The 15,233-nt window shown below is 33.9% G+C and overlaps 1 protein-coding gene across 1 annotated transcript; it reads right to left on the bottom strand.

Moving 5' to 3' along the window:
* Nucleotides 1-1,614: 1,614 nt before the first annotated feature.
* Nucleotides 1,615-6,921, bottom strand: LOC121266244 (pentatricopeptide repeat-containing protein At1g62914, mitochondrial). Its single transcript, XM_041170021.1, has 2 exons — nucleotides 4,234-6,921; nucleotides 1,615-1,760 (listed from the first exon to the last, which is right to left on the bottom strand). Exon 1 carries the CDS (start codon nucleotides 6,759-6,761, stop codon nucleotides 4,236-4,238), a length of 2,526 nt encoding a protein of 841 aa, XP_041025955.1. The 5' UTR covers nucleotides 6,762-6,921; the 3' UTR covers nucleotides 1,615-1,760; nucleotides 4,234-4,235.
* Nucleotides 6,922-15,233: the final 8,312 nt, after the last annotated feature.

Below are 15,233 nucleotides of genomic sequence, written 5' to 3'. Positions count from 1 at the left end.
ATTCTCAACTTGGAAATCCTCTTTTTTATCTCTTCAATCCAAAAGCAAAAGAATGTTCAAAGCCCCCACCATCTTTTATCATACAATTGCTCCGCCAGTACCTTTTCATCTCATCTCTATCTTTTTCATCTTTTCAGATTTTGTTTCTTCCTTTCACCGTAAGATGCCCTGAATTAGTTGTAAACAACATGACAAATGCTTCGGGGCTTCTTATGGTGAAAGGAACAAACACATCTACTTGAACTATAAAGCATGGCGCAATACTTTGGTGAGAGGAATATATATACAATGTCAAATCTCTATGAATATCCTTGCAACTTGGGGAACTTAGGTGGTAACCAGCTGATCTAATGCTGTACTATGAACCTTAAAGTTATGGTACAAGCTAGGCATTCTTTGTGGTCTCAATTCAACTTTGAAATAATTTCTGCATCAACTTCCATTACTAAATTTTTGAGCCTCAAATCCAGTCCAGCAGGTCCCTCCCCCTACAGTCCCAATCCTCAAAGTCCAGAGAATTCTGTCAAAAAGCTGTCACTATATATAAGACCACATCAGTTTAGGCCGTCCCTTAAGAACCAACCACCACTTGGCACTAGGCCAGACTACGTACATATATAAAAGTAATGAGGATGATCCGCATCTTGAAAGTTCTTTTAAAAAAACACCTATGAGGATATACATTCCACCTGTAAAGATTGGACTGGCACTTGGGTCGCATGCAGGTGGACAATAATGGAGGATGGTCGAATAAAGTTGCCACATGAATCCACAAGAAGGACACCCTAAAAGTGGTAGGAAGGGGACAGACCCTCCACAAGTGAAGAGCATCCCAGCTTTACTATGCAACGTCCATTATAGGATAATTACCTCAGATAAAAGAAGAACAGTCAATACACGTGTAAACCTAAGGTAACATCTCAAATTTGTACTTGTTCTCTACTTTCAATGCTAGCTGAGATGTATAGATCAATTAAAAGAGGTAATTACAAGCATGCAAAGGCAAACTAAAGAGCACAAAGGAAATGGGAGAGACATAATTATACGTACAATCCTCTAGGAAACCTTTCCACTATCAATGGAGGATGATGTTGCAATTGATCAGTTGTTTGCAACATCCTCGATCAGTAGCAACTGAAATTGGCGCAAAGGGCAAACTTCGTTACATTTTCTCTTGCTTATCTATGAACAAAATTACGAGCAGATCGCATTTCTAATGTTTGCAAAGAAAGAGCCGGGCTTTCAATACAGTGAAAATTATTGACATGATACACATTCATAGATTAAGCAAAGAGCCTTTCCCCTATGTTGGAGCCTTGGGTTGATGGGCCATGTGATGAGTCATACTTGATAAGATGAAGCTGCAGCTTTCCCACGCATAATCCAATGTTTTCAGATCCTAGCCTCCTCCCCTTCATAAGATGTTTGTGATGGACTTCAATTGGATGGGAAAAAGAATGGAAACAAAAAAAAAAATATTTGATAGGTAATCAAGAATTTTTATTCATAGGAATAGTCCAAGTACACAAGATGTATACATAAAAATTACCTAACTAGGGTTTACAAGTGAAAGTAGAAAATCATGGACATTTAGCATTTAGTCCATTAAAATCAATGACCTCCGCCCATAAGAACAAGGAAAAAAAGAACTTTAAGCTCATTCATTGTCCTCTTGCGTTCGAAACTTCTATCATTTCTAGATTGCTGCCACTTGTGAATTGCCTTGGAGGCCTCTCTAGCTTGATAGAAATCCCACCAACCTAAGGCATGGCCTATGATAATCCAATTCCCGTGAGAAAAAAAAAAAAAAAATCATCCCACATGATCCTAGCCACCTCACAATGTTAAAACAAATGATTTGCTAATTTTCCATTCTTCTTACACATGCAACAACAGTCCAACACGATTACACAACATTTCGTCATATTTTCTGTAGTAAGAATTTTATCTAAGGGGACTGTACAAAAAAAAAAAAACCTGCTTTCAGATGAACTTTCGTCTTCCATATATTCCTCCATGGAAAAGAGGTCATGCCTTGGCTAGTTAGAACTTGGTAGAACAATCTAACTGTGACTTTCGTCTTCCATATATTCCTCCATGGAAAAGAGGTCATGCCTTGGCTAGTTAGAACTTGGTAGAACAATCTAACTGTGAATCTACCTTTCTTAGAGGGACTCCAATCCACATTCCATTGAAGGGAGCCACAAGAGAAGCCCAATGCCAAATTTAGATGTTGAGATAAGATGAAAATATGTGAATAATACTGCTATTGAAATAGTTTACGAATAGTACTGAAATGGCTTGAGTTAAGATATTTTATGGAGTTTTGGAAAATGAGAGAGAAAATGTTGAATTAAAATATTATAAAGTTAAAATATTATTAAAATATAATTTTTTAATATTATCAATTAGTGCATGTCTTAGGAAAATCTCTCATCATTTTCTAATATTTTTCCACAAACCCATCTCGTATAGACTGCATACTGCCACAACCATGTAGCAAACAATTGACCAGTTCACCAGATGATATTTGAACTCCTCTCTCATCCCACTCCATAAGAATCTCATTGTAGCTTCTCAATATGGTTGGAAATAAAAATATAGTACTTGAAGATACTAAAACCCTACTCGAGGAAATTCAATAATTCCTTGTAAGTGTAAACACAGATGGAGAACAATCCTTAAAGCTATGAGAAAAAGTTGATTAGATATCGAAATGGCAAAATACACAGTTTTAAACATGGCACTCAAACATACCAGAGTCCATGTCAAAGTAGTAGCCAGAAACTGTTTATTGTACTGGGCAGGACACATCAACATACTGAAACAAAAGACATGATCGAGTACCATATGTGAGAAGGTTAATAATTAGTAGGATACAAGCCAACATGCTTTAAGGGGAAAATCATAGCAAATGTAAAGAGGGCAAAATCAAAGTTAAAATGTTTTAAGCAAACATGAACAAAGATTTTTTGTTGATAAGCCAGGAATCATTATGAAATTAAGACGAGTTATGATGCTTTACGAACTCCTAGAGTGGTCGATTTGCCAGACCTGAAGAGTTATTACCCACTGTTTTTTTATAACCCACTCACCAACAATGAAAAAAATATATGGTCATTACCTACTGAAAGTAGACTACCACCATCTCCCTTTCTCCAAAAGCATTGCATGTTAGGCTCCTCTTAATTTCCCCATTTTTAACTTCACATACTCCTAATCAAGTTTCGCTTAACTAAAAAAATAAAAAATAAAAAGAACAATGACTGCTACTCGTTAGTATTGCCGTAAGTTGTAACTGGCCTTATCAGCTTAGCCTATCGAAGAGAACAAAAAATGCCACAATAAACCTTTTATGCAAATTAACCAAGGGCATGAACCACAACAGCAGCAGAGGTAATTTTGTTTTTAGTGTCATTATCTATGTATTCTATGTGCTCTATAAGATGTTTAACTCAGTTCTTATTGTATAGTACATAGGGTACTATAATCAATTGATGGACCTATAATTCATGTCAATAATACTGGATTCTGTGCAATCATATAAGGCTTTTAAACATTTCGTTGAATTGACAGCCAAAATTAAGAGTATGGGACAAAATCAATATTCTTAAAAATCTTCACTAACCAGTTTAAATATAATTTTCCTGCCAAATTTACTTTATAAAAAAATATCATTTTTCTGCCATGGCCAAACAGAAAACAAATAAACACTCATAGACACATATGCGGGCAATTTAGTAAGAGGAAATAAGAACACACGTCTGTAGTCACATTATCAAGAGGAAGATGTACAGTTAATTTTCAAGGACAACAAAAAGAGACCAATCATGACAGATCAATACATCCATTAGTCATCAAATATAAGAATAATACGAGTAGACATGAGGACCATTTATGTATAATTGAAAGTGTAAAAAGAATCTAAGAGAACCTAAATTAATCCAATAGATTTATCTCAAAAATCAAAATTTAAATATTAACATTCAGACTGGTGACTGGTGAACTAGTACAAGTTTTAGTTGTCTGAACCTCTTGAGAGTAACAACTGACCACACAATTCTAAAATTTCATGTTATGAGAAAAGAGACCAAATCAGGGACTTGGCATGATATAGCTGATTGAGTGACGTGATTAAATTAATCACGTGATGATGGAAGAAGAGGCTTACCATGATAAAGCACTCGATGATAGCAACAAGTAATTATGATTAAAAGGTCAGATCTATAGTACCACTAGCTTCCCAGATGCTCTCGACACTCGGATACAATGTGCCCACGCTCAACAAAACGCATCATAAGCTTATCTGCCTCCTCTGTTTTTCCTTCTAACATCAGTCTTTTTGTCACCTTTTCACACAGCTTCAAGTCAGGAATCAGATTCCGGCTGAACATACGAAAGGCCACTTTATATGCCGACAAAGAAATTCCTTTGTTCAAATACGCCTCCATAAGTATGTGACATGTTTTAGCATCAATTTTTGAAGCTGTTCTCAATACCTTACCCAAGAGTTTATCAGCCTCCTCAAGATTTCCAAAACTACAAAGCTTTTCAATAACTTGATTATATACTGTTCTAAATGAGTGTCTTAAAAGCATTTTCTCTAATAATTTCAACAAATCTTCCACTCTACCCATCTGACAATAGCGATGGATAACTGCCCTGTATGTAACAGGAGTAGGATCCAAACCCTTCTTCAACATCTTCATTGTGAGTTCGGTTGCTTCTTCCATTCTACCTTTCTTTCCCAATGCATCAATTAATGTAGTAAACGTGACTGCATCAGGATGTTTGTTGCTCAGATACATATCATCAAGCAATGAAAGAGCAGCATCCAAATCATTCTTCTGACAAAACCCATGAATTAAAGTGGTAAAGTTTACCACATTAACAGCACATCCCTTGTTCAGACACTCCTCCATGAACTTTTTAGCCTCGAGCATTTTTCCCTCTCGGCAGAGAGGCTGAATTAGCAAGTTAATATCAACTGGGGTTGGAAGAAACCCCTTTCTAATCATCTCCCTTGCCAAATCACAGGCCTCAGACAATTTCCCTTCCCTACGGAACCCGTGCATCACAACACTGTAAGTGATGAAACTTGGGGTCCACCACTCTTCCTCACTCATGTTCATCATCTCCTTAGCTTCTGATGACTTTCCATGCCGACAAAGCCCATGTAACAAGGCTGTATATGATACAGTGTTCGGTTTGCAACCATTTTTGTACATCTGCCGAAGCATCTTTTTAGCTTGATCCACCTTTCCTAAGAGACAATACCCGTTAAGAACAGCAGTGTAAGTCACAACATCAGGAGTGCAACCCTTCTTGAACATTTCATTTACTAATTCTTTTGCAATGTCAGTCCTCCCAGCCTTACAGAATGAGTCAACTATTGCGCTATACCCTACTTTATCAACACAAAAGCCCCTCTCTTCTGCTTCCCTTAAGAATTCCAAAGCCTCATTCCCATGACCATGCTTGGAGAACATATGAATAAGGGTATTGTAGGTAACCTGGTCTGGAATCAATTTACTGTCCTTTACCATCTTATCCATTAATTTCCTCACTTCTTTTATCCTTTTCTCCTTACTAAGAAAACTCATCACTGTGTAGTAGCTAACTTTATCTGGGTAGCATCCCTTTAGTGGCATTTCAGCGATCAGCTCAATGGCATCATCAATGCGATGCACATCACAATACCCCTTGATCAAGCAGTTATAAGTGACAACATTAGGTGTAATTTCAACAAGTTGCATCCTAGCCAAGAACCTCAATGCCTTTTCCAGTTTATTCCCCTTCACCAAAACATAGATTGCAGTGTTACATATTGATAAATTAGGTTCAACTCCTGCTTTTTGCATCAATGTTAACACCCGCATTGCGTTCCTCAAGTTACCTGCCCGACTATACGACACCATCAAATAACCAAAAGCTTCAGGCAGGCGTTCAATACTCCTACGTGCCATGAGCCGAAGAACACGTCTAGCACCCTGACACAATTTTGTCTTACTAAGGACCTCAAGCATCGTATAGTACACAATCGGGTCATGTCTGTACCGCCACTGCCGATCAGCCCAATAGAAGAAATTCAAAGCAACCCGTTCATCCGCCTGGGAGCGCAAAACAGCACAAACTTGCCTAGGCTTAAGGCCTCTAAGTAAGTGCCTCAATTCCCCCTCAAGCTTTGGGTTCCAAGCCGACCTAAGTTGAATTAACCTACAAATCTCTCTCACCAAAGGGTGTCTAAGTTCATCCTCGTCCGCCTCATCTCTTCTTACGACTTCTCTTTGTTCACGGTTCCTATTAAACGAATTCAAGACCATAAAATCATCTTCATCATTACCATCCTCTCCTTCTTCTTCTTCGTCCTCATCGTCCTCAAGCTCTTCACCCTCATCAAAATCATTAAAGTTACAGTCTTGCTGATTCCAAGAAGCCCCGGAACCAAATTGCCTAAATCTGCGACGCCCAACATCACTATCATCAATGTCACATTTTCCCCCTCGTTGCCCTCTACTTCTAGTGCTTGAATGAGAACTAATGACAGAACTTCTTGAAGAAAGAGAAGAATAATATGCCCTAAATCCAATGAAATAGCGGTTTATAAAGAGAGAGTTTCTGGATCTAGAGGTAACCTTCTGCCCAATGAATTGTTCCTTAGTGCCACAATCACATGCATGAAACTCTAAGAAATCGATGAAGTTTTGAGGTTTGGCGAAAGGTTTTCGAATTCTGGTGTAGGAATTGAAGTTATATAACATCTCAGTACTCTAAAAAGAAACTGGAAAATTAATTTAGAATTAGTAATCTGAAACAACGGTGTAAGGTTTGAGCAAGCAGCTTTGCCTTGGAGCTTCGTAGGATGCTGGTTCCCACTACAGAAATACTCGGAGAGAAATGTGAGAGCTGCCTCTTCTCGTGTTTCTAGTTTTCGGGTTTTATATATTTTTAGAAAAATAAAACAAATGGAAACGAAAATATTATTCTTTTTATTATATTAATCAGATCTATTATTAAAAAATTATTACTTTAAATCTTATATATATATATTTTTTTTAAATGATTAAGCCGTATTTTCACATTCACCGTCACAATTATAATTTCTCATACTAGATTATATCACATAAGTATTTTATCAAATATATTATCACTTATAAATAGAATTCTTTTTAAAAAAAAAAAATATTATATAAACGCATTAACGAATATTATTGAGAAGATAAAATTTAAAACAAACACAGCGTTTTCATTTTTTCATTTTTTAGTTTTCCTTTTTTCCAGATTAAAAAACGTTTAGATTTGTTGCCTTCCTGTCACCACAGTTCACAAGGCCAATCCAATGAACTGTCCACAACTATGTACCTTAAACAAAATTTAGAATCTCTCCATTATTAGACCGATGTGTAGGGTTTACTGTTTACACGCCATTCAAAATTCCAGGCAGGTGAGTTGTTAAGGTTATTTCGATCAGATGACATAAGACTCGATCTTCGTATCGGAGAATTGGGTTTAAACTCTCCACCTTTATATAAATAAAAAAAAAAAAAAAATTACAAGTGAGTTTAGTATACTTTCTAATGTTTTGAATATCGTATCGAAAGTTGTATCGGTCTAGGCATTAGAATGAAATATTTCGATATCAATATCGTTTCGTGTATCATTTTGAGATAGTCGATATATGAATAAATTATATATATAAATATATATAAATTATATTATAAAATAATAGTATATATATATAAATAAATTATATATAAATACATATATATAAATTATAAATAGTTTAATCTGAATTGGGGTAGAAAAATAAACTTGTAATTTGAAAAAAAAGTTAAAGGCTGAAATATCAGTCGGTACCGGCCAAAATTGAGATCGGTACGACCAGTACCAGCCAGTATTTAGGCCAGTACAAAACGTTTAGGATACCTGTACCGGCCCAACGGCCGATACAAAAAATTTCAGTCATACCGACCGGTACGGTACAGTATTGAAAACAGTGATAGTTCACAAAACGGCATCTCTAATACTTAGAGATGCAACACGAACAAGTCTTTCGATACGAAATATTCAAGTTTGGTACCACTTTACCCCAATTCCACTAGCTAGCACGTGAATCTAAATAAAGGTTGAACACTCTCATTTACAATATGGACTGCCAAGATACGCTCCCCATTCTTTCATATTATTCCAATGAGTTGCCTTCGCTTTTGGCATTGCTTCGTAGAGCAAGGTGTAGCTACCACTGTTTTCAATTCTGTATCGTATTGGTCGGTACGGTCGATATTTGCCATACCAGCCGTTGGGCCAGTACAGGTACCATATATGTTTCGTACCGGCCTCAATTTCGGCCGGTACCAGCCGATATTTCAGCCTTCAAATTTTTTTTTTCATTTTTTCAAACTATAAGCTTATTTTTTACCTCCAATTCAAACTAGATTATTTATAATTTCTATATATGTATTTATATATAATTTATTCATATATCGACTATTCTGAAATGGTATACGAAATTGTACCGGTACTGAAATATTTCATTTCAATGCCTTGACCGGTACAACTTTCAGTACGGTATTTAAAACATTGGTAGCTACTCTATTGCTTGCTTCCTAAAGATTTGCTACTCTATTGCTTTTCTTCCTAATTGTTAAGAATTCAACTTTAGAGAGAGAGATCCTTGAGATTATAAACAAGTAATGTTATCACCATTCACCTGTAGATTTGAGCTAGATGCTATGTGGCAAATGTTTTTATATAACCCATAACTCGATAAACAAGTAGTGTTTATTATTATGATATTACCACTTGTTCTGTAAATTTAAGTTGATAAGAATATATAAATTTAATTACTTGTATTTAGGGTTAAACAAAAACTTGATCTCCACCCATACCCTACAAAAGAGGGTGCTGTCTTAAATAACGGTTTTTTACAGTTCGCATAGCTATGAAAATTATGATGTCACCACTGGAGGCAGTGAACACTGAAGGTGCACTGCAGTTTATTATCCTGAAATATTTTATGAAGAGACTCATATTCTCCTCCTCAAGATCATCGGTTAGGGAAAACAGAAACGTAGTAGAGAGATCGGCATCAAATGGGCTAGACTACAGCAGACGTAGTTTCTTCACACTCGCTTGTGGCAGCGTGTGGGGACCAAGCGCCAATGATTGCGAGATAGAGTGGGTCAGATCTGGAAGATCTTGAGATGGCAAATCTACCGGTACAGTGTGTGTAGCTACTGGACGCATTTTGTCGCGACAGCGCAAGACCGTCACACCTGGAACAAGCTGCGCGTGAGCCTTACGTGCAAGGATTTTCGCCGTGGTTTTGCTTCATCCCAGTAGATCGGCAAGTGGGGGATTGTGTGGTGGGCGGGTCCAGGCCGTCAATCACCGAAGTGTAGTAGATCTGACTAAAATCGAGCCTGTGGAAAGGAGGGACGAAAAATACTAGCTAGAAAACTTAAATATAAACAGGAATTGGAAAATGAATGGAGAGGGCCTCTCTGATGGAAACACTGATTGAAGAGGATGAGTAGCTTTTTAGAGTGAATAGAGTTTCTCTTTCTAAAAGAGGTGAGCTCACTTCTCCTATTGTTAGTAAGAAAAAAGTCCAGTGAAAGAGTCAAAATAGTTCCTTGAAGTGCTTTTTTTACTGTTGCAACCACTAATTGTAATCTTTTAGGGTCTGTTTAGTAACATAATTGTTCTCAAATATTCTTAGATATTCTTAAGTATTTCTTTCCCAAACATCACTCAAACATAATATATTTTAAATTTTAAATCTTCAATTTTTGTATCTAATCATTATAATCTTCGCAAAACACAAGAAATAATATTATTTTTTTAAATTTTAAAACAAAAATTATATTCAAACAATTATATTCAAAGAATTTTTTTTATCTTTATAATATTTTATTATAACATGCCATCTTTATAATATCTTTATAATATGTTTGACCTGGCTCGAATTATAACATGCCATCTTTCACACCATATCATTCTAACAAAATTATTCATATTTTTTTTTAATTGCATCTCATAAAATAAAATTTGTTCCAGCTGTCGATACTTGGCATTAACCATGCTTACATTTAATTCGTTTGATTTTATTTTATTTTTTATTTTTTTTATCGATCATTGACTTTGACAATACTAGAACTAGTAATTAATTGTTTTTACGTCCAATTTCAACGAAAAATCTTGCTTCTAAACGCCACATGCAAACAATTCATGAGATTAAATAGGAGATTGTTCTTAATGGAGATCGTGGGCACTCAGTGATTCATAATTGTTAAGAATTCAGCTTGAGAGAGAGAGAGAGAGAGAGAGAGAGAGCTCCTTGAGATTAGAAACAAGTAATGTTACCACCATTCACCGGTAAATTTGAGCTAGCAAATGTTTTATATAACCCAAAACTCGATAAAAAAAAAAAAAAAAAGTAATGTTTATTACTATGATATTATCGCTTATTCTATAAATTTAAGTTGATAAGAATAGATAAATTTAACAGTTTTATTTTGGAGCAGTACTGTCTGTTTTAGGCTTTAGATCAGCAACTTTAACAGTTTTATTTTGGAGCAGTACTGTCTGTTTTAGGCTTTAGATCAGCAACTAATGATATTTTGACACGTCACATTATACACTATAAAACAATATGTCTCACTATATTAAAACATTGGTAATACCCTACCACTACAAAAAAAAAGGGGGGGGTTTTGTGACTATTTGATTGTAGTGAAAAAATTATTTGTAATCAAAACAGACTCATTTTAACTATAAATAATCATTTCGTTATAATTAACTGATCATAAATAAACAGTTTTCTTGTAGTGTACGTCAAATGCTCTAGTTTTGCTATATACATGTTGCACAGACATCACCGCTCTCCTTGTACATGCTCAATAGCTCACGCCACAACCACCCACAGCCATTTCGACATCGGTAGTAGCCACCCACAGTCATTCCAACTCTTGTACCATCACTCTTCCATTGTTCCAAAAAATAATTTGCAGTTCACTAGTTTTGTCCTGAGCAAATTTTTGAGATGCAAAAAATAATTTCAGTTTATGGGTTTTGTTGCAGTTCACATGCTTAAATTTGATTAGGGTCCATTTTTTGTGTTGCCACCTTGTTGCAGTTTACGGGATTTTTTTTTTATTAAACTGCAGTTTATGGGTTTTGAATAAACTGTAAAAACTTGAGATTGAAATTATTTTTTGATTAAACTATAGTTTATGGGTTTTGATTAAACTGCAAAAACTTGTGACCTAAATTATTTTTTGCATCTCAAGTAAAGAAGGATAAAGGAGAATTAAAAACTATCCACACAGTCCAAATCAACGTCGACTTCTTTCACGGCATTACAATGGCTACGGATTTGACAAGGGCAAGAGAGAGATACAAGGGCGAGAGAGAGAGAGAGAGACGAGACTAAGTTTGACGAGACGAGGGTGAGAGAACAGATAGGGTGCTTCTCGAGACCAGGGGTTCTATTTTTTTATTATTATTATTTGGTGCGCAGCGTCCCATTATTAGAGAAATGGGTGCACCACGTGGTCGGCTCTTATTAGAGGCTGATTTTAACAGAAGAACAAATGTTCTGACTAAAAGATTTTTTCTAAATTTAATTATTTGTATTATATTCTTAACATTTCTCCTATGTGTGTGTCAAACTCACTCTCAATAAGAAGGTCCAATACATAAGATATTTAATTAAATAGGATATAGTATAGAGTTAATATTTGAACTCATACATCTGCTATAATATTATGTAAAATTACCATTTATTTCAAAAATTTAAACTGATAAAAAAAGACATTTTATTATTATTTTATTATAATCTTAACCATGGCTTTAGGAGATAAAGTTGGACTCCTGATATGATAGAGCAAATAGTTCTAGATGTCTCTTTACCATGAAAGTAAAGCTTTCACATTAACCAAACACGTGAACTTTTACTTGTCATCTATTCCTATTCACAACGAATCTGGCATGGACATCAATTCATGATTATCTTTTGCTAGCTTGGCTCTTGGAATTTGCTAGACCTGCTTAGTTGACCCGTAGCATTCCACCTTTGAAATATCTTTGAAGAGCATTATTAATTGAACATGTCCTATATTTTGTTGCTTTCATCCAAACACTCCTATAACTTTTGGACATTATAATCCTACTTTACAGAATATTATGTTTCATGGATTGAACAATGAGGCATTCTATGAAACTTCAAATACAAATTAAAGCTTAACTTTGACCACAAATTTTCAAAACTTCTTTAGGCCATCTCATCAGTATCATCCAAAATTAAATTTCTTGTCTTATCATCGACACTAACAATGTCTTACACGTCTATGAATGGTTATCATTGCATATTTTCGCCTTTAGCATTGAAACGGCCTTGTTTATTTTTACAGTTCATCTTATCTCATCTCATTTAATAATTATAATTTTTTTAAATTTTTACACAAAATAAAATAAATAATTCAATTTTTTTAAATCTCAAAACAAAAATAATATTAAAAAAAATATATTCTAATAAAATTCTATTTAACTTTTAACTTTAATTTTAACTCATCTCATTTCATATATAAAAATAAACAAGATCTAACTCCTCCAGTTTCTCCGCCATTCGCTCCAAAATAATATAAATTGAAACTATTAATGGTCCAAGTCACGCTCTTCCCATTGTTCTCAACCATCCATACATAATTGGCAAATTAGTAAAATTTTTGAGAAAATCTTGAAACTAAACATATGACGTTAAACTCCTACTGTGATAGAGTTATTACTATTTAAACAAAAATTCCTAACCCACCCTACAAAGCAAACAGTTATGCTTGACTATCGGCTACGAGCGAAACTATTTAATTATAGAAAATACTCTAATTATAAAAGAATTATATAAAAATAATCTCATAAATTTATATAATTTAATATGATTCGTCAAATTATAAAATTATTTTTATTATAAAATAAATTTAACAGATCAAATAAAATTACATTAATTTATAAAATTTATTTATAAATATAGCAGTACTCATTAATTATACACGTGAACTTTTGCCAGACTATTCTCATCTGGCTTGGATTTCAATTCATGATCAGCTTTTGCTGGCTCTTGGAATTTGCTACATTTGTGTGCAGCTTGATGTATTATACTCTTAACTCACCAACAAAATTATTAATAACTTTCTCACTGTAAGCTTTCCATCATTTACAAAATAGAAAAGTTTGACTTGTTTGTTTTTAAATTTAAAATAGAATAAAGATATCCTTTTATCCTAAATTGGGAGATTTTTTTTAAATCAGTTTATTTAATTGTCTTGTCCTCTTTAAACATATTAGAGACATGTGATTTTGTAACTCTCCCTAATCGGGAGGGTCGAAGAATTACTACTTGTCACTTATAAACTTGTCTTTCAAAGCATCTAAAAACTCTAAAGATTTCATAAATAGTACAAAATCTCATATTTTTCAAATAACCATAATACAAACTCCATAAGTGCTCATTACAAAATAATATAAACTAAAAGGGGATCCACAATCTCCCAATAATCTCAACATAATAAAACAATACATCTTTAAGTCTCAATAAATCCAAAGTACTTCAAATACTCAAGTTAAACCATTCTACTAACAATGGTACCCTTAGGTACTCGACCTTCTATCCATATCTAGTTGAGCTCCAATTCCTATTCCTGATCCTCAGCTGGGTCATCAATATCATATGAAAAAAAAATATTGAAGATAAGAGGTGAGTTATCAACAACTCAATAAGCAGGAAACATATACTAGTATGTAAACATGAGCCATTTTTAGAAAGTTTGGTATGCAGAAGGAAAACATTTCATTTTCATACGCACATCTCAAAACGTATTATCAGAAAAATCAGAGTGACTTTTCAATATTTTCATATTCATAAACCATTTTCATATTCAAATATCATTTTCATATTCAAAAACGCTTTGGCATAACATAATTGAACATCTTCATCTTATCATATCATATCGTATCGTATCAAGTCATACCATATACCATGTTTAACTCCCGTGGTAGGGTTGTGCTATTCCTGGTGGCCAAACCAGACAGTATCATATTGTGAAACTTTTCCTTTTTCAATCTCAGAGCCCCGAGTGTGCACAAGGAAAGAACACATAAAAGACCATTTTGTTTCCAAAGTGGGTACACTCATATCATATCATATCATGTTGGTATCAACAATATCACGTGAACCAGTATCATCATATCAGAACCTTATTCAAAATCAGAATAAAATAGATAAGAATGCCAAAGGTTTTTCATATTCATATCATATCAAACTATGTGCTGAACATATTCATATCATTTCCATTTGATCATAAATAAACCCAAATCATTTTCATATCATATGTACAAAAATTCACAGATATCGTATTCTCTCTTTTGCACATTTCAAAAGCATGTCAAATATTGCTCATGTCTACACAATTCATGTCAAAAGCATTTATTTTCTCTTTCATACGTATTTCATGAGTGAATGCAAAACATATACTGAGGTTGTTTTTCACCTTTTCTTTTTAAAATAACATACACATGTTTACAAACCAACCTCAGTTCATTTCTTTTTATGCAAATCTAGTATAGGAACTCTGCTTACCTGGACTTTTTAGCTTTTCAAAAATTTTTTCAACAATACCAAACAAAAATTAATCGTCACCTATAAGATAATCATGTAAATTTTCATAAATTTTCCATCAATCTCGTATTTCGATATTCAAGCCTAAACTTCTAAAATAATCTATTTTTAATTCCTCAAAACTTAAAATTCTCATTATTCCTAAAATACCAACATCACTTTCTAAACTCATTAATATTCAACTTAATAACTCCGACTAAAACATTAAATTCTAACTAATTTACGATTGAGATCTTACTATAATTTATAAAACTAAAGAAACATAACTATATCGAAATCATTATAAGTAGAAAATTATATTTTTGTTTAAATAAAAAAAATATTCTTTTAAAAGGATTCAAAATAAGATTTTGCACTTACTGATTATTCCAAAAATTTATCAATATTTACTTAATAAATATTTCGATAAAAATATCAGTCTCTTAGAAATACCAACTTAATAAAATAAACCCACATGCGCCTAAGTCCAAAAAATAAAAATCACATGCAGCCCACATTTCAAATACAAAATACACATTCAGTTGATGTATTCAAACAAAAAGAGGGCAAAAGGGTAATA

This window comes from Juglans microcarpa x Juglans regia, chromosome 5D (assembly GCF_004785595.1).
Source record: "Juglans microcarpa x Juglans regia isolate MS1-56 chromosome 5D, Jm3101_v1.0, whole genome shotgun sequence".
NCBI classification, from domain to species: domain Eukaryota; kingdom Viridiplantae; phylum Streptophyta; class Magnoliopsida; order Fagales; family Juglandaceae; genus Juglans; species Juglans microcarpa x Juglans regia.
This window is presented reverse-complemented; position numbering and strand designations above follow the sequence as displayed.